Genomic DNA, 24,046 nt, shown 5'->3' with positions numbered 1-24,046 from the left:
TGATCTGTAACTTTGCTGCTGATTTCCTGCATTTACTTCTGATTTCCAGCAACAACAAAAAAACCACTCATTGAGGAAAATGATCTACTTAATGACCATAGTGTTTGCTTAATAACTATGGCATCTGCTTAATGACCGTTATTAAAAATGGTTGCAGCTTCAAATCCAGTCACGTGACGATTTATGACCACAATGACTTATGATCTGTAATTCTTGTTTTGTGTGAATTACATCCCCGCTCTTCTCTTCTTCATGCTACTGAACATATCTTTGACTTTGACTTGAGAAAAAGCAGGTGTCAGTGTTATACTCAAAGAATTAATGTTGTAGTGTGTGTGTATTTGTGTAAATGTTAATAATATGCTACTTTAAATACTGTGTTTCCCAGCCAAAACCCTGATGGTGTAGAGATGGGAAAGATTTTGACCGTTCATTTACAGTTCCTTACTCTGTAGCAACAATGCCACTGAATAGTGCGATTGAAAGTTAAATTTGCTCATATGAGTAGGTTGAATGCTTGCCTAAGTCTCTTTATTACTCCTTTTTCTGAGAGATTTCTAAAGGCACCCCGGGAGTTTTTTTCCTGGATCACCTATTTCAGCCTGTTTGTTTAAACTCATCTCTTTTTCTATTGGTTTTATATTTTCTGAAAATTGAACTACACTGTGGAAGGGTAATATTTAAAGATAAGAATGGCTTTCAGCCTAATTGGTGCCAGCTCACAGGCTGCTAAAATTGACATATAATCACGTCTGCATTAGTGCGGTGTTACAAAACTGTAGCCTTTAGCTGGCATTTGAGAGATGGAGTTCTGACATTATAGAAAGACAGGGCTGCGGAAATAATTAAACTCAGGATGCTAGTGTAAGTGAATAGGATAAATTTAATTGCTAGACAGGGATTAAATTCTTACTGCCTCAGTTGCAAACTGATGTTTATCTGTGAAAATGTACATTGTCAAATATTCCTTTTGAACTGTTTCAATTCTACTTTTTTTTTTAAATCAGGTTTTGCTTGGTGTATAGAATTTCATAATGACCTTGCTTCAGAAAAAAAAAGTGTATCACTGCATTATATAGTGATAACACTTTTTTTTTAATATACCACAATGCTTTATATCATTTGTATTTATTTCATACATTGTTGCTCTGAAAGTATTTTACAACCTGGCAAAGAATATATATGTCAAAATTAAAATAAGTAGTAACCGTTGCAGCTGCATTGAGGGCTTTTAAAATGTGTAGCTTATGATAAGTAAGCCTTTTTTGCAAATTATGATCATGGTGTGCCATGCAATTTAGCATGACTAACTTCTACTTCACTAGCCACAATGTGAATATTCATTATTTTTAAAGTATATATAAATGTAGTGATACATGCAATTTTGGGGAGGGCTTTCTATGCCTCCATGCTCTCGCAAAGACTAAATTTTAGACTTGATATCAAATATTACTGTAGCTTCTTTTAAAAACAACCTCAGGACCAATTCCTCTCTTCCTCCCGTCCTTAGCAGTCAAGTTTTTCTGACTTAGTTGCTTCTTGATCATAATATTGTTCTCTCTGGCTTCTAGTGCAAGGTTAGATGTTACACAGAGCCAAGTTTCAATAGTGCTTCTGCCAAGTGGGCTATTTTGTCAGAGAGAAAACGTACTGAACTGGAACATTTTTTAAAATTTATATTTCAGCTTGGATTGTAAAGGAGATTAGTCCAGACTTCTTGAGTCATGTTGTACAATAAAGCACACTGAAAAGTTTTCACTTTTTCATGAAGTCTCTATCTTTGGGTGTTATAAGTAGTTCTCAACTTACAACTGTTCACTTAGTAACCATTCAATGGAAAAAGTGACTTACGGTCATTTTTCACACTTATAATGGTTGTAGCATTTTCATGGTCAAGTCAAAATTCAGATGCTTGGCAACTGACTCCTAATTTATGATGGTTGCAGTGTCCCAAGGTCATGTGATTATCTTTTGCGACAAGCAAAGTCAATGGGGAAGCCAGATTCACTTAACAATTGTGTTATTAACTTAACAACTGCAATGATTCACTTAACAACTGTGTCAAGCAAGGTCATAAAATGGGGCAAAACTCACTTAACAAATGCCTCCCTTAGCAACAGAAATTTTGGGCTCACTTGTGGCCATAAGCCAAAGAACACCTGTAATCATAGATACATTCAGAATCCTTTGATTACAGTGCAATGAGATCCATAGCCCCAGTGAATCAATCATTAGCATAATTTTGTGTCTACTACTGACAGCACTAAAAATCCCCACATTCTGCAGAAACAGTTGTCACAGAGTTACTATGTGGTTGAAGTGAGAGAATAAATTCTAGCAACTAAACAAGTTGCCCTATTTCTTTTTCTTTTTGGAAATTGTAGACAGTAAGAACTACAATCAATGCATAAGTGCATTTCAGGAAACTATTTCTATATGGATTTTGCCAAAGTATTGTAAAAATCTACTCTACTAAAGAAAATGAATCATTTAAATTAACGCTGTCTAAAAATAGTTGGAAATATAAATCTTATATATAAGGTATTATAATTTAAATGGTATCTAATTGATTTCCAGCATTTTGTATCATTGTGAATCACTAATTCACTTCAGTGGAGTGCATTACAATTATGTCTCTGCTGACAGCTGTATTTATTCACAAAATCCTGTGATAGAGTGAGCTCTTTGTTCTGTCATTCTTTTTTTTAACTAAAGAAGACATCCTTGTCTATTTATAATTCAGCAAAAGAGTCTTGTTCACGACCTACAAGGACTGAAGCTGATACTTTATTTTCCCTTCATCAGTGTCATTAGACTTGTCACTTGTGTGCTTGACACTCTAGCTGCTTGAAGTTACACCAGGTCTGAGCAGAAACACTGTTAAAATATAAAGCAGATATACTTCAGTCAGTCAGATTCAAAACAGCCCAAGAAGCAACCAGTCTCTTGGTCAGCTATTTCTCATTGTATATCTTGTGAAGACTCGATAGACCTCATCTATTCCATCCATCATCTTCTCTTCAGTTATTTCCAAAGCTTCAGCCAATATTTCTATCATTATCTCAGCTAGGTTTTGTCCCTTTTCTTCCTTTATGTTTTGGAATCTAAGATAAAATTCTGATCTGTCCATCTCCCATCTCAGCATACCACTTTTATCTTGTTCAACCACAGTTAATCTGTTATCAATATCTCCAATCTTCTTGTCTCTTTGTTTATCTTTTTCTTCAATTTTTTGGAATCTCTCATCATACTTCATCATCATTTGTTGGATGTTCTCCACCTTTTCATCAGTTTTCCCTGTTCTTTGTTCGATATTCTCTGTTCTCTTTTCAATATTCTCTGTTCTTGTTTGAATATTTTGAATTCCTTGCATAATTATCTGCAGGGTCACTTTTTCTTGTTCTTTTTCTTGCTGTAATATTGTCTGTATTGAACGTTGTCCTCCAGATGGTGGAAAGGAAGAAGTAGAAGTTGAGGAACCAGAGGCTGTTAATTTCCTATTCATTTCGAGCAATTCAAAATCTTCAGGTTCTTCTAGACCTTAATCCAATTGTGAAATAACCAATTGCAATTCTAAATAAAAATAGTAGGAAAAAAGAAGCCAAATAGTAATAATAATAAAAAAAGAAGAAAAAATTCTTCAGGTTCTTGTATACCTTAATCCAATCAATTGGTTAGATAACAGTAAAAATTCAAAAATGAAGGAAAAGACCATAAACACACACCCCCCAAAAAAAGTTGTAAAATCCTAAAAAAGGTGGAAAAGTGAAAAATAAAAAGCTAAAAAAGAGAAAGGGAAAATTCTTCAGGTTCTTCAACACCTTAATCCAATTAACAGGTCTCAAATATAAAAGGATGCATAAGAGAAAAAAAGAAGGCCAGAAAAATAAAAGAAAAAAGAAAAAAAGCCAATATGGAAGGTAAATGGAAAAACAAAAATACCAGAGGGGGGAGAGGGAAAAAAGGGGAAAAAAGACTACTCCCTTAAAAAGGAAAGGAAGAAAATCATTAATACTAAAGCTTTTCCTTTAAAATAAAGAGCAAGTGTAGAAATTTAACTTCCAAAGACAAGACAAGAAAAAACAAAGACAAGTTCCAAAGGGCCAGAAATCCAAATAGCTATTACAAAAAGTAAACTGATGAGGAGGGGTAGAGCAGCTTAGAAAAAATAAAAAGAGCACACTGCACTTTGTTTAATTATCCAAGGCTCTTGTTATAACTCTCTTTTCCAGAGACTTATCACCTTTTCTTTTCCTATAAGCTTCAACACCAGACTCCAGCTGTTGATAGAAACCCAGAAGAGCACCTATAATAATACTCTCCCATGCTCTTCCCTCTATCTTATCAAATAGCAATGTCCTTGAAAAGAAGTTTCAGTTCTTTCTCAGCTTTGTCTGGTCAAAAGAGAAATAGAATATTTCCAAGCCTCTAGTTGGCAGTGTTACAAAGTTTCTTTTGCTTTCACTTTCCCCCTCCTTTTCCAAGCAAAATATAATAAGAATTAATTAATTAAAAAAAGAAAAAGATATTTTTTAAAAAAATAACTAAAAGGGAGTCTCTAGCCTAAAATATTATAAAATCAAAAAGGAGAAAAAGAATAGATAAAAGAAGAGAAAAAACCAGTCCAGTTTCAAAATATAAGATCGTGTGTAAAAAATCCAGCAATGAGGGGGAAAAAAATATTACTTTGACATTCCTGTTTAAAATCGCCACTTAGTCACTTCTGTCAAAACTTTTACAGATTCTTTCTTTTCCTTAGGGTATCCTTTCAAATCTTAGAATAAATAAAAAGTTCTCACCAAACTGGCACACTCTTTCCATTCTCTTTCGTTTCGGAGCTGTCCCAACTTCAGCAGCTTTAATGGCTGCCTCTTTGCCACTGGCAAAAAGAGCTTCTCCTGGATCTACCAGGGACTTTGCGATATCCCTGGGATCGACAGGATGCGCTCTTTATTTTCACCGTCTCTTCGGGACGGTTTAGATCCGATTGGACCGTCCAGGAGCAAAGATATCGGCAGCAATCTCAGACCTCCAAGATCACATGCCGTATCGTCGCGACGCCAGCTCCGCCCTCAGAAACAACCAGTCTCAAAGACTTCAAATAAGAGGCTATCTTATTATATCTGTTACTGACCAATAGAAGGGTACTACTTGACTGGTTTCATTCTTGGGCATAAGTCTCTCCTGGAAGATGGCCTTGAAGGTAATAGTATGAAGCCTATACTATTGTGAGAGTGTTATTTTTAAAAAAGGAAAAGCATAACTTTATAAATCAATATAAAAGATTTTCAGAAGAGATTACTAAATCCATACTAGGCCTTTGAAAAACAAGAAATTAAATATATAGTGAATTTTTCCCCATCTCTAGGAGAAAAGAGGTCAATCATATCTAAATTAGCTGAAAAAGTCTGGTTTTAGAGCAATATATAACTAAAACAGAATTTCAGTTTTACTTTGTGTGTTTAAATGGTTTAAAAAGCAATAATTTAGGACAGTAAATATTTTATTAGATAATGTGTACACAAATTGGAGAAGAGGAAGGATAGAAAGAAAAATTTGAAACCTTGCATTTTGTTTTATTTTATTTATTTTTGCTACTACTAAGAACAAGAATCTAAATTTGATTTATTGTGAAGTTTTGTTTCCCTAAAAGTTTTATTTTCTAGGAAAAAATACTTCAGTTGTGCCTTTGAACAGATGGATTGAATTATTATGTGAAATGAAAAGCCAAACGTAATTGTGATTACTTGGTATCTATGTCAAATGAAACTATGGTCCTTATTTTTTATCATTCTTTGCTGATGTATTGTTTATTGATACCACTTTTATATATGTAGCGGAGTAAATATTACCTCAGATTAGTATACTGTTTCATGCATCACAATGATGCATTAATAGTATACATTTTGATAAAAGAGACATTGATTTTGTAAAGATGGATAATACCTGGTATGAATTTCTGTGGTCTTTTCCCAAGCAAAGTCCTTTTTTTTTACTAATAGTAGAAGACGTCATAATTTGGAACTGCCATAAAGCTGGTACAAGTTCAAATAAGTAATTATTGCAAAACATTTGACTCTAAAAAACCAACACCATAATCCAGTGAATTCTAATTTCAGTCTAGCATATTCAGAGTAGTATTGTACAGATGTAGGAGACTTGCCATCAATTGCTTTCTTGCAAAAGAATAAAGTCTTGCCAAAGAATTAATAAAGAAATGTCCCTTTGCATTTTTAAAGTGCACAGTATCTCAAAGCCACTTTGTACATAAGACCTGGGCTGTTTATTAGATCATCCTCTCTCCTCCAGATAGGTAGGGCCTTAACTGGTCAACTAAAATTAATAAAGATATCACTGTACAGATAGTCCCTAACTTACAATAGTTCATTTAGTGACCATTCAGAGTTACAACAGCGCTGAAAAAAGTGACTTATGACCATTTTTCACACTTACAACCGTTGGGCAGCATCCCCATGGTCAAATGATTTACATTCAGATGCTTGACAACTGGTTCATATTTATAATGATTGCAGTGTCTCAGGGTCATGTGATCAGATTTTCTGGCGACCAAAGCAGCAAAGTCAATGGGAAAGCCAGATTCACTTAACAATCACATGGCAAGTGATTCACTTAACAACTGTAGCAAGTCACGTTGTAAAATGAGGCAAAATTCACTGGACAAGTGTTTCACTTAGCAACATAAATTTGGGGCTCAATTGTGGTTGTAAGGTGAGGATTATCTGTAAACAGAACATCAGAGCAAACAAGAGGCTTTTCTTGGCTCCTTGGAAGAACAAGAGCCCTTGTAGTTTTAGTCTTCAGAGCTCTCACTTTCTTTCTTCCCTCTTATTTCCTATATATTTCTGGCTTCTGAAACTTATGCAGTCTCAAAGGTACTTTCAATTTTATGCTATCATCTCAGCCCTTTCATAGCGAAAACCTGTCCAGGATTTGGCTCCTAAGCTTTGGAATCAGACAAGGTCTTATTTTTAAGGTATTTAATAGAGTTTTAAAATATGTTAACTGCAGTTCAGGGTAAACTGGAAAAAGCTGATGACAATCTGGGGAATATTAAAATCTAATTTTTTGCCAAGCAGGTAACATGGAGATATTTAAATTTATTGACATATGGATTTAATTCCATGGTTTTATTGGAGATTGTGATGGGATATAGAATTCATGTTTAATTCAGTTTGCTGCAGTCCAACCACCTTCTCCACAACTTTTCCCAAAAGGTGGACATTGAAGATTTAATAAAAATTATCCAGAACTGTGGAACCCAGAAATAGTTGGATTCTTAAGAAGTAAGTAGGCTACTACCTTCTTTAAAACAGATAGAACAGGTTTATTTTTTTAATAAGAAAATTCACTAATGTCTGGACTAAGTTACAGACCATCTCTTTTAGACAATTGTAAATCAGAAAAGTCATGTTCTTTCATGTATTCTACACATCTGTGCAATTGTATTCCGAGTTAAATTTCTGTGCATTCTTATCAACTAAAGTTATAAGGATGGCCACTCAAGATAGAACCTTCATAGTAGCATCCTAGCAGTGTGTGTGTGTGTGTGTGTGTACATATATACATACATACACACACACAAGTTTCCCCTTGATGTGGTGCCTTCTTGTGGCATTTTCAATACCACATGAAGACTGCTTTATTCATCCAAGAATGTTTTTTCTCTACCTTTTTTCATCAAAGCATTTCTGCAGCTTCATTGTCTTTGTTGTTGTTTTTCATTACCACAGTTTCTATTCCATTAGTATTTTTCCCTCTGTGGTCTATCTAGAGAACTTCCATTAATAAACAAGATACCTTCCCATATCTGGTTGCTCTTCAATGTGTTGAATCTCATTTCCCAGAATTCTCACTAATAACAAAATGAGCCAAGAAATTTTAGAAGTTGACGTTCACATTTCTGAAAACACCCAAGTTGGGAGAAGCTACTGCATCATATCAACAAACAGATAAATAATATTTCCCCATTTTTAAAAAATTATTCTTTAGAGATTCCTCAAAAGAACAAATGTTAAACCTTTTTGTCCATGGTTCAGACTGGCCCACAATTTATTTCAACCCAAAAAAATATGTTTTTTGCATTCCAGGTGGATTACTTTTGATCTCACATTTGCTCAGAGAAAAAGTGCCAAATAAGATGGCTACATCAGTTATAGACAGCTTTAAGCTTAATTCTTCTACAGTCATCCTTGTAATTCAATTTAAAGCATTCCATTAGCCTTTGTGGCAGTAATAAACTTTGTCTACAGGATCTCAAGCAGACAGTATTGCATTTCTTTTCAAATTAATGCATTTGCTTCAGAACTGCAGGGTGTCTCGTCTAGAGTAATAGTCTGATTTAAGAAGAAAACATGATAGAGGGGAAAAGAAGAAGCATTAATAGATAAAATTCTTATATGATTCTAGAATTGAATATGCAGTAAATATTTCTATCAGAAAACCCTGATAAACCAGTTTATAAATTATGGCTATGTCTAATTATTGGTTTAAGTCATGATTCTGCAATTAGTTATTAACCCAGAATTCCATATGATGGAGCTAAGATGTGGAGTTATTTAGGTGTCCTACCCTGGAGTCTATATCTCCGGAGGGTTTGAAAATCGGAGAGGAGAAGAGAAGAGAAAAAGCTACCTTCACCCTGGAAATTGCAGAGCTGATTAAATCCTGAAATTATTAGCATGGGCTAAATTGCAAGGAAAGCAAAGAATAATGATTGGTTTTGACAGCTCTACCAACTGTTATTTTTCTTTTGGATTGAAGCATCTATAAAAAGTCATTAAATTAATTGATTGAATTGATTAAATGTTAGCAGATTAAGGCAAGAAAGAACTAGATGTGGAAAAGTAGTTATGAGCAAATAGGGTTTAAGGCAGACGGATGCATTGTTATTCAGTTTGACTTTGATTTGCTTGGTTAAGGGTGAGAGTTCTCTGTATTTCATGTGTATGGCTGCATTTCAGATGATAGCAAACTAATGCTTATGATTATCAATCAAAGAATAGACCCCTGCTTTAAAGCTAAATGCTGGTGTTAAAGCCAAAAGGTTGAAGAACATAAGATGCTAATAGCTGATGCTGTAACACGTCCAACATACCACCCTTCTCCAGTGGTGGGTTTCAGGTTTTTTTTTGTACTGGTTCCGTGTGCCTTCGGCATTTAGTCATGCCAGCCACATGACCACAGAGATGTCTTTGGACAGCGCTGGCTCTTCAGCTTTGTAATGGAGATGAGCACCGCCCCCTAGAGATGGAAATGACTAGCACGCCTATGCAAGGGGAATCTTTACCTTTAGCTAGGTGGTAACATGTAAACTTGTTACAGTTAATGGCAAAAATAGATTAATTCGGAATAACATGTTTGAAAAAAATGTGGTGTGGTCTACAAAGAGCAGAAATGATAATAGAATTGCAAAACAAATATATGAAGAATGAATAGTTTGAGAGGAAGTGGAAGATTTGAAAAAGTTTTGATTGGATGAAATTGATGAGATCCTCAAAAAAGAAAGAGGCCAGAAGATTAAACAACAAATGGCAATATACAAAGGGGGGTATGGATATAGATAGAAACAAGGATAGTTTGCAAACAAAGAAAATTATGGTGAAGTACTAAGAGGACTTGGAAAACAAGATACATTGTAGCTATATTCTCTCCCCCCCTATCATCCTTCCGTTTCTTTTGTTTACTATTTCTTGCTCTCTTTATGAACTTTGCAAAATGTTACTTATTTCAAAAGGAAATAATATGGTTGATATGTATGTGTGAATATTAGAAAGTTTTGTTTTATTGTGAATATGTAGAATTGTATGCTACTTGTATTACTTTTTGCATGTTTCTGTACTCTGTTCATCAAATATTTTTTATAAGGAGCTATATAAAGTGTAATAAAATATAATGCCAGGAGCAGGAGACTTGCCTTTCTTCACTCCTTTATGCATCTTACAGTGTCACAAAGATCAATTCTAAAATATTGTAGTATGACCAAGAGGGTCTAGGACAATTCACTATGGCCAACTCACCAGGGTCAACTTGCCAGGGCCAACTTGCTGTGGGATGATGACTCACCACAGGATAAGAGTTACACTAATATCGAAGAATGGTGAAATAGAATCATTAAAGGATGCCAAAGGAGGGAGAGAATGAAATGTGAATAACAAAAATTTAAAATAATGTCTTAATTATTTCAAATAATTAAATTGAATTGTTGAATTATCCTGTGGTAAGTTGTACCACAGTGAGTTGGCCATAGCAAGTTGTCCCACTGTGAGTTGACCATGGCACGATGGCCATGGCAAGTTGGCTATGGAGAGTTTTCTGTGGTGAATTGTCCCATTTCACGAGCAGGAAAATGCGTATTGACTCAGACATTGTATGGTAACCCCCAGGATACTTTGGACAAAGTGATTTTTGTTTTTCTCTTTTCAACTAAGGTACTGAATATTTGTTACATGTCATAAAAATGCTAACACTAATAATGTTAACTCTTTTACTTTTGAGTACATGCATACTGAGATTTGTCCCTTTCTATTTCCATTGTTTCTTCTAGCCACTTCTACATCTACTACTGGGACAAGTCATCTCACAAGATGTGATGTGGATAAGAAAGGCTACTGTGTAAATGGGGGTGAATGCTTCATGGTCAAAGATCTTCCAAACCCAAGATATTTATGCAAGTACGAGAAACTTTCCAGTGATGCTACAGAATTTATTGTTTTAATGCATGTTTCATATGGTAACACTGTTTAACCTAAAGAATATATGTTATGAACTGATGACAGCATTTTTTTATCCTTCAAAATAAGAGTTCAACACCCTCCCAAGTTATTTCCCATGTTTCCAAAACATGCAGATACTATTGTGTATATGATTTAAATTAGATTAAATCCATATATAAAATTCTTTAGCCAAAAAAGGAATAACAATCTGTTGGACACAAAAACATCACTTTTTTTCAAAAAAAAATTTCCTCAATATATTAAAAGGACCACTAGTTTGGTGCCCAATTTTGTTCCAGATGTATTGGACAATCATACTCTGTTGACATGGCCAATGACTGCATTTCATAAAAATTTTCCGATCCATAAGTCAACATAGCTGGAGTGAATCAGTTTAAAAGACTACACAAAATCAATCTTTGGTTTGATAGATGATATTGTTCATATGATAAAAGCATTCAAAAACTTTAATATTGTTATTTATGCACTTGTTTGGAAAGAAAAAATCATGTTTTAAATTAAAAGACCATTTACAAAATACAAATATGAAATATACACATACATATGCTTTCTCTCTTCCATTAAAACAAGACATTCAGAAATCATTCCATAATATTTGCTTGATCAATGACCTGTGATAGCTTATCATTGTGATAGGGCTGCCACAACTGACTTTCCAATATTTTTCAACTGAAAGTTGTTCCAGAAACATTGCAACATAAGCACATAGTCTGTGAACAATTAGACAATTAATTGGATTGAATTCTGAAATGTCTTATATTTTGGCTGCATTGCATAAAGATGGCTTATTTTTATGATTGCTTTATGAAATGCAACTGAGAGGGGAAAATGCTAAAATATTATATTTCTTTGTTTAGAAGCTAGAAGTTTCCTACAGATCCCACAGTTTAACTAACCTTAGTACTATAGTGCCATATCCCCTTTCCTCTGTAATCCTGATTTAACTTGTGCTGTATTTTTAAAATATCTAAATGCATCTGTTTAACATTCATATTATAAGCCTCATACCAAAGTAAGAATACAATTACTGCTTAATGGATATTCTTACATTCTTTTGTTTTCAAATAGCCAAAGAATGTATTTGAGCACAACTGGAAATTATCAAGGGCTTTACATTTCATACCACTTCTACTGTATTGCTCATAATAACGTTCAAGTCCTGATATAAGTATATGCAAGAATGGATATAGCAGAAAGATCAATTTCATTCAGATAAAATGTCATCCCAACCCTAGTTAAAATGTTCAGACTGGAAAACAAATTTGACCAGTGAAGTGTTATAAAGACCACACTGAAGAGTAACTTCAGTCCAGCTTTGCCACATAAAGTACAGCATTACATACTAAATCCAAATAATCAGTGGTATATTCATATCAGACTTAAAAATACAGGTAGTCCTCGACTTACAACAGTTCATTTAGTGATGGTTCGAAGTTACAACAGCCCTGAAAAAAGTAATCCATGACAATTTTCACACTTATGATCATTGCCACATCCCCATAGTCACCTGATTTATATTCAGATGCTTGACAACTGGCTCAAATATATGATGGTTGCAGTGTCCCAAGTCATGTGATCATCTTTTGCAAACTTCTGACAAGCAAAGTCAATGGGGAAACCCGATTTAACAAATGTGGAGAGAAGACTCACTTAGCAAATTTCTCAGCAACATAAAATTTGGGCTCAATTGTGGCCGTAAATTGAAAACTACCTGTACAGTGTTTTGATACAATTTGTCCTAGAGAGGAAGCATTTAGATATTTCTGTTTTTGCTTTAAACATACATTCATATTTATTATATATGATTTGCTTTTTGAAAAGCAAAGCAATATTTCCTTAAACTGAAATGCAAACCATAAGATTTCAGACTATTTTTCTATTATCAAACATTCTCTGTTTAGCTGCCAACTTGGGATTCAAACGTCTTTATGGCCACCAAAGTAATATATCTAATACTAAGCCCAAGGTAAAAATATCATTGGAGAAAAATTCCTAACAACTGAAAACTCTAATTCTAATTCATATCACACAGCCATAATCGTGTCATTGTTTTGGTAATGTCACCCTTAGTCTTCAAGCATAGAGAATAATGAATGCAGTGTTGGGAGGTCTTAATTTTAAACATGTACTCAATGTGTAATCAACACTGCTACAGTGTTGTTTGTGATAGTCACTCTTGCTTTTATAACTTTAACCAAACCACGTTTTGCTATTTTCAGAAATAATCAGAGTTTGAAAGTGGAGTTCTGGTTGGGTTAGGAAGAGAGAATACGGTTTGTTTTGTGTTTTTGAAAAATTAATTCATGCCCACCAATTACCGGGATCCATGAATAGTGGTGCTAAAAGGAACTTTTGGTACTGGTATTCCTGAAACAGGGCACATTTTTTATAGGCCATTCTGGTTTATTTACTAATAAGGCTTTTCTAAAACTTTCACAAGCTAAATCAGTGATAAAATAGAGTTTTAAAAACCTTAGCAACTCTGATTTGATGAAGCCCTTCTGAAAAAAAATATGTTTGGCACGTACAGTCCAATAACATTTGCTGTACTTCAGTGAAATAGTTTCAAAGTGCCTTAAATACTATACTATTTTTCTCAGGGTATACTTCAAGCAGACTGTGACTACTATACAAGACTTAAAAAAACATATTTGAGAGAAAATGATCCTTTGATGTTAAAAGCATGAAAAAAAAATGTGATATCCTTTTAACTCCATTCATAAAAACAGTAACCTGTGACTCATGCATCTGTATTACTTAATTGAATTTTCAAATAGTTGCATTTTTCTCTTTATGCAAGAAGGGGGAAAAGGAATAATCCATTATTTTTTTTAGATTTTTTAATAGAGATTGGGAAAGTTTAAAAAAAGCAAAATGCTTAAAAAAAACTTTAATTGAATTTGGATTAGATTCAGGCAGCAAGAAGATTTAGTAGCAATCAGGAACAAGAGGACTTTTTAAATAAATCCAGCACAATTATGTATGAGAGATTTTTTTAATAAACCAGGGACAATGTGTTTTTGTATGGTATAAATTTCAAGCAAGTTTTTCCCCTTTTCGCTCTTTCAGCATGACATTTCTTTTCATCCCTTGGATTTAAAATAATGCTGAACAAAAGCAATGAAACCTAGTTCAATTCTTTTTTCTGGTTTGTTTTTTTTACTCTGTAGCAATAGCTATAGCAGTGATAGCAATAAAAAAAGCACATTTTCTGTGGCAAATCCAATGTGGGCTACTGTAACCTTGCCAAATGGCTTTGAACTTGTATCCTAAAGAAAATTCAATAATCCCCACCATTAATTTACATAGCATTTTATGGATGAGATTTTCTTCTCTCTCTTTCTTTTCCTGCAAGGATATGAACAATATTCTTTGCTGTTTCAGGAAAATTGGGTGCATGATGGACTTTTAACTATGCTGGCTAATTAAAACCACTAGACGGAGATTGTCTAAAATGGACAGAGGAAATAATAAATGCTTCCCTATAGGATTATAAATTACCTGCAGTATTAAAGGACAGTACAATTAGAACATTTTTTAAAAAAGCATTATCCCCATTTCTCTTTCCTAGATTATTATTATCCCTTTTTAAATGTTCTCCATTCAGACTGAATGTGTACTATTGTCCCAATTTCACATGTTTTGCCTTAATTAATTAATTAGACCAAATTAATGGTGGAATATCCACAATTGTGGGATCTATGATATTGTAATCTGCCAACTGGTATAAATCACATCAAACTAAAGACTCTTGAACTAAGGAATTAGCTCTACCTAGAAACTGAACTAAATTAACAATTCTTTAAAAAATGTATTGTTTTGCTGACCATTCTTTGTTTTATAAGCATTAAAGACACTAGTAAAATCTTATAACGCCCTGATTTAAATTCTTGATTTAGATCTATTACAGTTCAGATTCTGGTCCTGAGACTTATCTGTAATCAATTGAAATGTACATAAATACAGGCACATTATGCTATTCCCTTTGAGGTAATCTATGTTACGCACAACACAAAAAAGTCTAATATACAGTGACCCAAAAGAATTAAACACATGAAACAAGGAAAAAGAGAAGCATATAGATATTTCTTTCACCGTGGCGGTAGTGGAACTTCATCTGAAGAATTAGGTGTAGAGGTTGAAGAATCTAGAGAATGCATCTAATGCAAAGTCCTTGATAGAATCAAAGAGAGAACATTTTGGGAGCAGAGCACTCCAATATGATAGAGGCTCTCAGTTTCCTCTTGAACTAAATTCAAGTCCTGTTGTTTAATTTCCAAGAGTTTACGTTCTCTGAGGAATTGCTTGTTTCAATGTAAGTCTATTTGATCTTTATAGAGGACTTTTTATTACTGTTTTTCCTGAGGCATGGATTGGAATCTTTTTTGTTTAGCTGAAGCCTTGGAGTTTCTTCTTAAAGTCCTTTTTGGCCAGTTTGTCTCCTTTATTCCAAATAATATTGGGAATCAGCTTTTCTATTGACCAATAATAATATAATATTTATTCTAATAATAGAATAAATTTATTTTTGCCTCTGATTTTATACTGTTCCTGCTATTGGTGGTAGGAAGGAAGGAAGGAAGGAAGGAAGATAAATCAATAAAGCCAAATAAATAAATAATAAATAAATAAATAAATAATAAATAAATAAATAAATAAATAAATATTGCATTCTAGTATTTCATCATATATTTTATATTTGAAAATGTTATGGTCTGCTTTGATAGTTTTGTAGTCCAACTATAACAAAAGTCCATGTTTCTACATATTTCTTCAAATGTTAATGGATATGGCAGTAGAAAAAAAAGATAATATCTTTAATTGATCTTGCCATCAAAATAAATGCTGAAAGCATTGATGAATTCATGGTACAGCATTCTAGAAAGAGAAACATCAGCTGATAATCTGTCATCAGCATTACTTTCTTTGATTGTATGTTTTAGTTTTGTTATTTGTGGTTGTCTTTTGGTGACACAGAGTTTGTTCAAATAAAAATGCAATGCTTTTGTCATCCATTTTTATCTTAAATTCTTTCTCCGAGGTCCTTTAGAGGAATCTCATGTGCCATAGAAACAGAATAGGATTTTTTCTACCCCCGGGTTCTTCTCTTTTTAAATTGTGGATCACATTTTTGCCTTTAGGTGTCAGGATGGATTCTCTGGACCACGATGTGCTGAAGTTGTACCCATGAAAGTCCATAATTTGCCAAAAAGTCCACAAAGTATGTTTTAAAATAAGATGAAATCTGTTTTCTCCCCAAATTACAGCAATCAAAATCGCTATCGTTTGATGTTTTCACTCTTCAGCTTAAAATGGGATCTTTTTCTTTTGCCTTTGACCATTCTGTGCAGATTTGACAGCACCAAACACCTATTATTGTTTTGGTAATTGCAGCAGTTCTTTATTGTTCTGGTTGTCATTGCAAGTATTCTTATCTGGAATCTCTGAGGCTTTAGCCTTAATTTTTTTAAAAAAGAGCTGGCTAGTGTAAACATTGTGTTCAAGTTCACTGACTAATGACAATAATATCAAGTTGTCATTTCAGGTGTTATACTTTTATATTTACTAAAATTAACCACCTTCCTCCTTAAATTGGTATTTGTGAAGCCATTTTTCCCCCTCAAAACCTTTTCAGCCTCTTGGCAATAAGAAACAGGCCCAATTTCTGAAGATGAATTCATCAAAGTTCTGGCTGCAGTCACTCAAGGAGCCTCTTAGCATATAATTGCCTCTTTTTCTTTTTCTCTGTTTTCTCTTTCTTTTTGTTTTTGTTTTTACTCTCAGGTGCCCAAATGAATTTACTGGTGATCGCTGTCAAAACTACGTAATGGCCAGCTTCTACAGTACGTCCACTTCCTTTCTGTCTCTGCCTGAATAGGAGCATGCTCAATTTGGTGCTGCTTTCTCCTAGTTGCATCTTTCCTCAGATTTTCCTTTATTACTAACTGGATTCCATGAACCTTAATCTTGATTGCTTCTGCCTGTTTGCATGGTAATGATTGTCCAAGCAATGTCAAGACTTCAGCAAAGTTAGAATAATAAAAATGAAGGGGGGTGGGGGAATGATATTGATTTCAATTAATAGCTGTCAAGGAACTAAATATGCACACAAGGCCAAATATCATTACAAAGCTATAACTATCCAAATCTAATCCAAATAAGATATTTCTGAGTAATCGTCATGGAGGAAATTGGATATAAAACATGATTACATCATCCATTATCAAATATAATCAATAAACAGTGCTGAAGAATATGTGGACTGAGGACAATGGTTCTAGTTAATTTTTTTTAAAATGTCCAACTTAACATAAATAAGAGAATGCCATTTATGTGGCATACGTGCCATAATTCAGATTTATATATTGAACTGCAAGTTTAACTGATTCTGATTAACTGAATGTTAATATATTTTGCTTTGCCCTCTCATAGCAAATGTTTAGTAGGGTTCTAAAGAGCTATTTTAGAGTTACCCAAGTACTTAGGCAGACCCAATGAGATTTTGGAAAACAACAATCTTTTGTAGTCTTACTTCCTATAGAAATGTTTGATACTACCTCCCTGTAATGCATAAACAGTAAGTCCAAAGCTAAAATTGACCAAGAGATTATATGAAGTGAACAGTTTATGACTGCAGTTTGCCATGCAGATTTCTTACAGTTCTATGCATATCTGAATATTTTTGATTAAGTTGTCAGTGGAATACTAATGCTTTAAGAGTGTCATGTTCATTTAATGAATGTTTCCTCAAAACAGTAGCATCTCTTTTTTAAACTCCTGAAGAAGCCTGAACAAAACAAAACAAAATGACCTGCTTTAATGAGTAGCAGAGAGATCCTGTTTTTGCACATGGCCCAAAGCATTTCTTTCAAATCATTTAGCCCTACCAAACAGCCCTTGATGGTTTATTCAACAGCAGTGAAAAATGTCAGCTGCTTCATGATGATCCTGTTTAATTTCCATTGGCAAGGTAGTATGCATCAGTCATATGGGTTACATTTTTCATGTCTGCAAAAAATATGAATAATTTATAACCATCTTAAGCACTCTGCTTCTAAATTACAAGCAATTTCCCAAGGAGGGGTTTTTAGAATTAATATTGCCTAATACATATTTTTCTTGGGTTAAAAAGTCAATTAGTAGAGAGCTTGATATTTTCATTACCCAGATATATTTGAAAGAATTTTGTAACGTCTTTCCTATTATATAAAATGTTCAGGAACTAAGAATAAATGAAGGCATAATATGAACAGGAAGGCTGTGCTTATCTAGAATAACAATTGAACCCTTTATTTGTAGATAGATAGATAGATAGATAGATAGATAGATAGATAGATAGATAGATAGATAGATAGATAGTTCAACTCCATCTGAACATTAAAATATTCTGGACTCCTTAAATACATTCACATCATGACAGCCCTTTCACCTAAAATGTATGTATCAAAGCATTAATAATGTATTCAGTGTATATACATTTGCATCCTACAAAAATAATCCAAAAAGAAGCAGTTTCAAAATGTCAGATATAAGTGAAGATATACAAAAAAAGGGTTTTGTTTTTGTTTTGCTAATTAGAATAGTAACTTCAAAGTTACATTTATGCAGTAGTTCGCCTGTATATTATGTGAGAAGCTATAAAACACCTAATGAGGATTTATTTTATAATGTAGCCTAAGATAAAATGAATAAAAAAAACAGTAGACATAGTACTGCTGTAAGTTGTAGTTACTCCTGATACAAATAACGTTTTAGAAAATTGCCAGATTGCTTCTTGTATATTAATCTCATCAATAACTCTTGCAACATCACAAAATGTAATTCTCAGTGGTTTCCAGTTGTAAGGGACATAAGTAGTCCTCAAGTTATGTCCATTCATTCAATGCCTGTTCAAAGTTACCATGGTGCTGAAAAAATGGATTTATAACCCAATTTCAAAGTTCCAACCATAGCAGCCCCCTCATAACCATGTGATGAATATTTGGGGGCAGCCCACTATTATGACCAATCTCTTGTGGCACCAATCCATCCTCCCTAATTGCCAGCCGTGGTGCCTGCTCCCTAACAACCGCCTCTGATACCTACCAGCCTGCCTTTTAACTGCATTCCATCTTCAGCTGATTAAGATTAGTTTTGCGGATAAATTTTACATTACCTTGTTGGCATTCAAACAAGTCAAAATTGGGAGCATCCTATCAAATTCTGTACCTGTCAACAGTGGTGTCCCCCAAGGCAGTGTTTTAGGACCAACTCTCTTCATACTCTACATAAATGACCTCTGTGATCATATTAAGAGCAACTGCATTCTCTTTGCTGATGATGTAAAGCTATTCAACACCACAGACAATACTGCTAGCCTTCAAAAAGACCTCGACTATGTGTCAGAATGGTCAAACAAATGGCAACTTTAAATCTCAACAAATAAATGCTCCGTCTTACATATTGGCAAAAAAAATCATAAAATAAAATACAAGCTAAATAGTCAAGACCTTGTTGAGGATCCTAACTTTGTCAAGGACCTTGGAGTACTCATCTCAAATAATCTAAGTGCTAGAGCCCACTGTAACTATATAGCCAAAAAGGCATTAAGAGTTGTTAATCTAATCCTACGTAGCTTCTTCTCTGGTAATATCACACTACTAACTAGAGCATACAAAACATTTGCTAGACCTATACTTGAATACAGCTCATCAGTCTGGAACCCATATCATGTATCTGATATTAGTACAATTGAAAAAGTCCAGAAATATTTCACAAGAAGAGTTCTCCACTCCTCTACTCATTGTAGAATACCTTATGCCACAAGACTTGAAACTCTAGACCTAGAAAACCTAGAACTACGCCGCCTTCGGTCTGATCTAAATATAGTGTATAAAATCATACATTGCAATGTCCTACCTGCAAATGAATACTTCAGCTTCAATCATAACAATACAAGAGCAAACAATAGATACAAACTCAAGGTTAACCACACCAAACTTGACTGCAGAAAATACGATTTCAGCAACAGAGTAGTCAATGTTTGGAATACTCTACCTGAGTCTGTGGTTTCTTCCCCAAACCCCAAAAACTTTAACCTTAGACTGTCTACTATTGACCTCACCCCCTTCCTAAGAGGCCTGTAGGGGGCGTGCATAAGCGCACCAACCATGCCTACCGTCCCTGTCCTATTGTTTCTTTTTATTTTTCTTATAAGTATCTAATGTATTCAAAACTATGTTTATTCTTATACCTGTATCTTGTAAGCAATTGACAAATCAAATAAATACTAAAATACTAAACACAGAGCTCCACCAGTTTTAGGCAACATAGAAATCTCCTTTGTTGCAAAAAAGACAGTCAGCAAAATTACTAAAAGTAATTTTTACCTGGTTCAGGCTTATATAACTTTGAAATTAGAGGCAGGGGAAAAAAAGAGGGGTTCCTAAGGAGATAATAGAATAAATCATTATGCTGTATCCTAAAGCCAAATTATTTTGGATTTTAAATTGTTTCGTTACAATGTTGGTAATATCATTAACTTCATGCATAGATGATGATAATTGTGCTCAATTTCAAAGCACTACAGAATGATACTTAGGGGGTATGTCACATGTCCACATAGGCAGAACTGCCTAAACAAGCAAGCAAAAAGAAAAATTACAAAGCTGCTCCCCCCCACCCACAACTCAGTGAAAACCTAGTCTCCGAATTTTAACAGCAAAGTGCTATCACTTTGCTATTTATAGGCTGTGTCCCTGTGTAATAATTATTTAAATAAGTTATTATAAATTTTAACATTCAAGGCAAGCATAGCAAATAAAATCATAGCAGCAATGTAATACCGTGAGTGTATGGAGTAATCATTTTAGAACTGAACTTATGAGCAAGCATGACTGTTGGTAGTTTCAAAATCAAGAGAAGATATGAATTTCAAATATTAATTGGAATGTTTTACATTTATTCTGGAGTTAGAATAAGAAGTGCATGTTCCTTATGCATGATTTTTGCTACCAGAATGAATGAATGAACTAATGAAAATTATATACATATGGAGATATATATATATATGTATATAATATCTCCATTCAATTATTTCATATATAAGCTGTTTGAAATTAATGAATTTATCTGAAATTCATCTGGGTTGTCTATCTTACCGGTGAACTGCCATATGCAATAATATTTATGCATGAGCATGTCACTAATTCTACTGAAACTTCTATGCAATTGTAACTTGTTAGTAGTGTTCATGTAGGCAAGTAACACTGGCTCTTAAGTATGTGGAAAAACCTATGCATTTTTATTTAACCCTTAAAATATGACTGTAAAGGGAAACTGTACATACACTGCTGGGAATATTTTAACCTATAAGAAGTGAAAATGAATATACTATATCTATACATATTAAGAAAGGAATCAGCAATTGCTCCTGAGTGATAAATATAGCAGTTATAGTTTAATATAAGAATTAAATGATAACATACAAAGCTATGAGTAATCACTGAATGTTTTATAAAGTCAGATGTCTAATATTATCATTTTTTAAAAAAAAATTAACCCATGCATTATGCACATTTCCAATATTGCAGTGAAGTAGACTTTCAATCCATATTAGTCTGTCTATAATATCAAATGATTTAAATGAATGAAAAAAGCAAGTAATTCTGTACTTTAACTGAAGTATCAGTACAGTATCATTGTAACAAATTATGCTGTCTGAATTGATTCCAACAATTACAGTAGCCCCTTTTGGGAGGTAGTCTTTTGCAACTACACACCGTCTCTTCATCATCATCTACTGTAACACCATAGTTTTCTGTTCATACATCATTTCAGGGTTTTATAAAGTTACTCATAAATCTGCCTCTGATTAGATTGGTTCTTGGGTTTTTTTCTGAGGCTCCATAACATATAAAATTTTCATATATTTTTTCTTCTCATTGCTTTTTATCATCTAAGAAGCATTCCAAATCAGTTTTAAAACAGTAGAAGAGGCTACTACCACTTCAGGTACGAATGGTGTAGATTTACACTTTGGCCCTACTGACGTGAGCTTGGAGTAGACCAGAGCTGTCAAACTCCCAGCCCATAGGCATCACATGCTAGCATCACATGCTAGCCATGCCCATGCCCTGTTTAGCGAAGAGGGGAAAAGTGCCAATACATCATGTGACACTGCCATATGATGATGTGAGTTTGACACCCCTGGAGTAGACTAAACTTAATTCTGTCTGCAACAGATTAAAGCAGTGTTTCTCAATCTCACCAACTTCAAAGAGTTCTCAGTTCTCAAAATGCTGACTAGGGAATTTTGGGAGTTGAAGTCCACACATCTTAGTTGCTAAGGTTGAGAAAAAAAAGGAACAGTGTAGTTTTATGTATAGTGAACTCCAAGATCAGTTCCCCGCTATGGATCATAGGTATACTAAGGAACATGTTTTATATGGGGATATTTTGTACCTTAAATGTGACATAGATAATATACTAAACCCAGACACTTCAGTAATATTTTTAAGGGTTAAAATACATTGGTTAAGTCATTGTGTTCTTTAAATTGTATACAGGTACCATTGTGTGGTTTGATTTAGAGCCAATATTTTTCTAGATAGTTTTTTAAAAAGAGCCTGTGAAAGCTTACATGAGCTCTGCACCATTAACCTTATAGCATTTGTCTTGTCTCAATGTGCAAACACCTAATAGGTATAATATCTATGTGCAATTTGTTTTTTTCAGTAAGGTGTATTGCTCTTTTCTGAAACTATTTTCCTTTTCTTTCTTTTTTATGTCAACTTTCTGCATTGCCAGAGCATCTTGGGATTGAATTTATGGGTATGGACCAATCATTCCTTTTAGCTTGCTGAGAGATTGAAAACTTTTTTTTTCATTTCCTCACCTTCAATTCCTAACCAACTTCCTTGTGCTTCAAAAGGGATCATACAGCGATAACAGCCTTTGCCAGGCTGTTACACTCTGTCCCTATTTACACTCAACTCAGCTGTCATAACCATACCTGTGTATGTTTGTGTCTGTTTGTATATGTGTGTGAGAGAGAGAAACAGAGAGTGATGCGCACACACAGCACTGGAATGTGCTTAAGATGCCTACAAAAGATAGGAAATTAACTTTACTGATGAATAACTTGGCATACTTTTTAAAATTTGCAACAATATATTACTGTTGCTATCTCTGAAAGTACCTATGCAATTTTCACGTATGAAATTAACCACTTGTAAAACATTCAAAAAATAACAAGGAGAAATCTCCTTTTGGGAAAATAATGGAATTGAAGACCCCAGTATTAGGAGTGACTTGAAGTCATTCTATATAACCTTTATGTGCATATTTCCCTAAAACAATTGAGGACTGAAAATACTTGTGGGATTTGCACCATGCAAAGGAAAAAGGTCATTGACTTACAACCATTTGTTTAGTGACAAAGTTCCAAGTTATAACAGCCCCAAAAAAGTGACTTATGGCCACTTATCACATTAATGATTTTTCACATGCATTCCCAGGGTCATGTGACCACTTTTTGTGACCTTCTGATGAGCTAAATCAATGGGGAGGTCAGATTCACTTAACCATAATGATAGTAACTTAAGAACTACAGAGATTCACTTAACAACTGTGGCAAGAAAGGTCGTAAAATGGGGCACATGTCTTGCTTGGCAACGTAAATGTTGGGTCAATTGTGGTCTTAAGGACTACCTATACAATGGACAGTAGAGAAAAGGAGATGGAATACAGAGAAGGTGGGGCACTATAAAATGCAAAGACCAAGCTACCAAGGGCCTTCAGGATTAAGACTCGTTTTTCCAGCTCTAAGTGAAGAGAAATGGGGACTGAACCTGTAATTAATTATTTCAGAGCTACCATCCTTTCCTTGTTATTCAGACCAGAAATATATTTTGAGGTTAAAGAGGTGATATGGGAAGGTCAGTTCTTACTACATGACCAGCTTTGACTTGTTGCCTTCATCTCCTATTTTTATTTAATTGAATGCTGCTTCAAACTCTAAACTAGACTTTACTTTAAATTTTAATATCTAAACTGTTTTGGCTAGAAATGCTTTTAAAGTTGTGGTGGGTACTGACCTCTTATATTTGTAAACATAAGCTTGCATGCCCATTGTGATGTTTCAGATGTGCAAGTATGAGTGAGTGGACATCCATTGGCAAAATAGTGTTCTTCCTTTTATATTTTGTTCAGCTCTGGAAGATTTTGTTTCACTGCTGTTTAGGATTTCATCGCTATGATGCCCAGCCAGTCCAGTATAATATATGTATTGATGTCACATTACATGCCTGACA

The 24,046-nt window shown here is 34.1% G+C and overlaps 1 protein-coding gene across 17 annotated transcripts in view; it reads left to right on the top strand.

Moving 5' to 3' along the window:
* The window catches only part of NRG1 (neuregulin 1), a 154,715-nt gene that overhangs the window by 116,334 nt on the left and 14,335 nt on the right, over positions 1-24,046 (top strand). For 4 of the 17 annotated variants that reach the window (XM_026673015.2, XM_087957469.1, XM_026673019.2 and 1 more), the window contains 3 exons: positions 10,565-10,691; positions 16,539-16,597; positions 22,542-22,565. In XM_026673015.2, coding sequence (XP_026528800.1) covers positions 10,565-10,691; positions 16,539-16,597; positions 22,542-22,565 — 210 coding nt within the window. Of the gene's footprint in view, positions 1-10,564; positions 10,692-15,895; positions 15,976-16,538; positions 16,598-22,541; positions 22,566-24,046 lie in introns of those variants that run through there. The other 13 variants (XM_087957470.1, XM_026673016.2, XM_087957468.1 and 10 more) reach the window with 5 other exon arrangements.

This window comes from Notechis scutatus, chromosome 2 (genome assembly GCF_049901735.1).
Source record: "Notechis scutatus isolate UNSWTSFEM ecotype Mainland chromosome 2, rNotScu1.2, whole genome shotgun sequence".
Lineage (NCBI taxonomy): Eukaryota > Metazoa > Chordata > Lepidosauria > Squamata > Elapidae > Notechis > Notechis scutatus.
The sequence above is the reverse complement of the archived record's forward strand: the minus strand, read 5'-3'. Positions and strand labels throughout refer to the sequence as shown.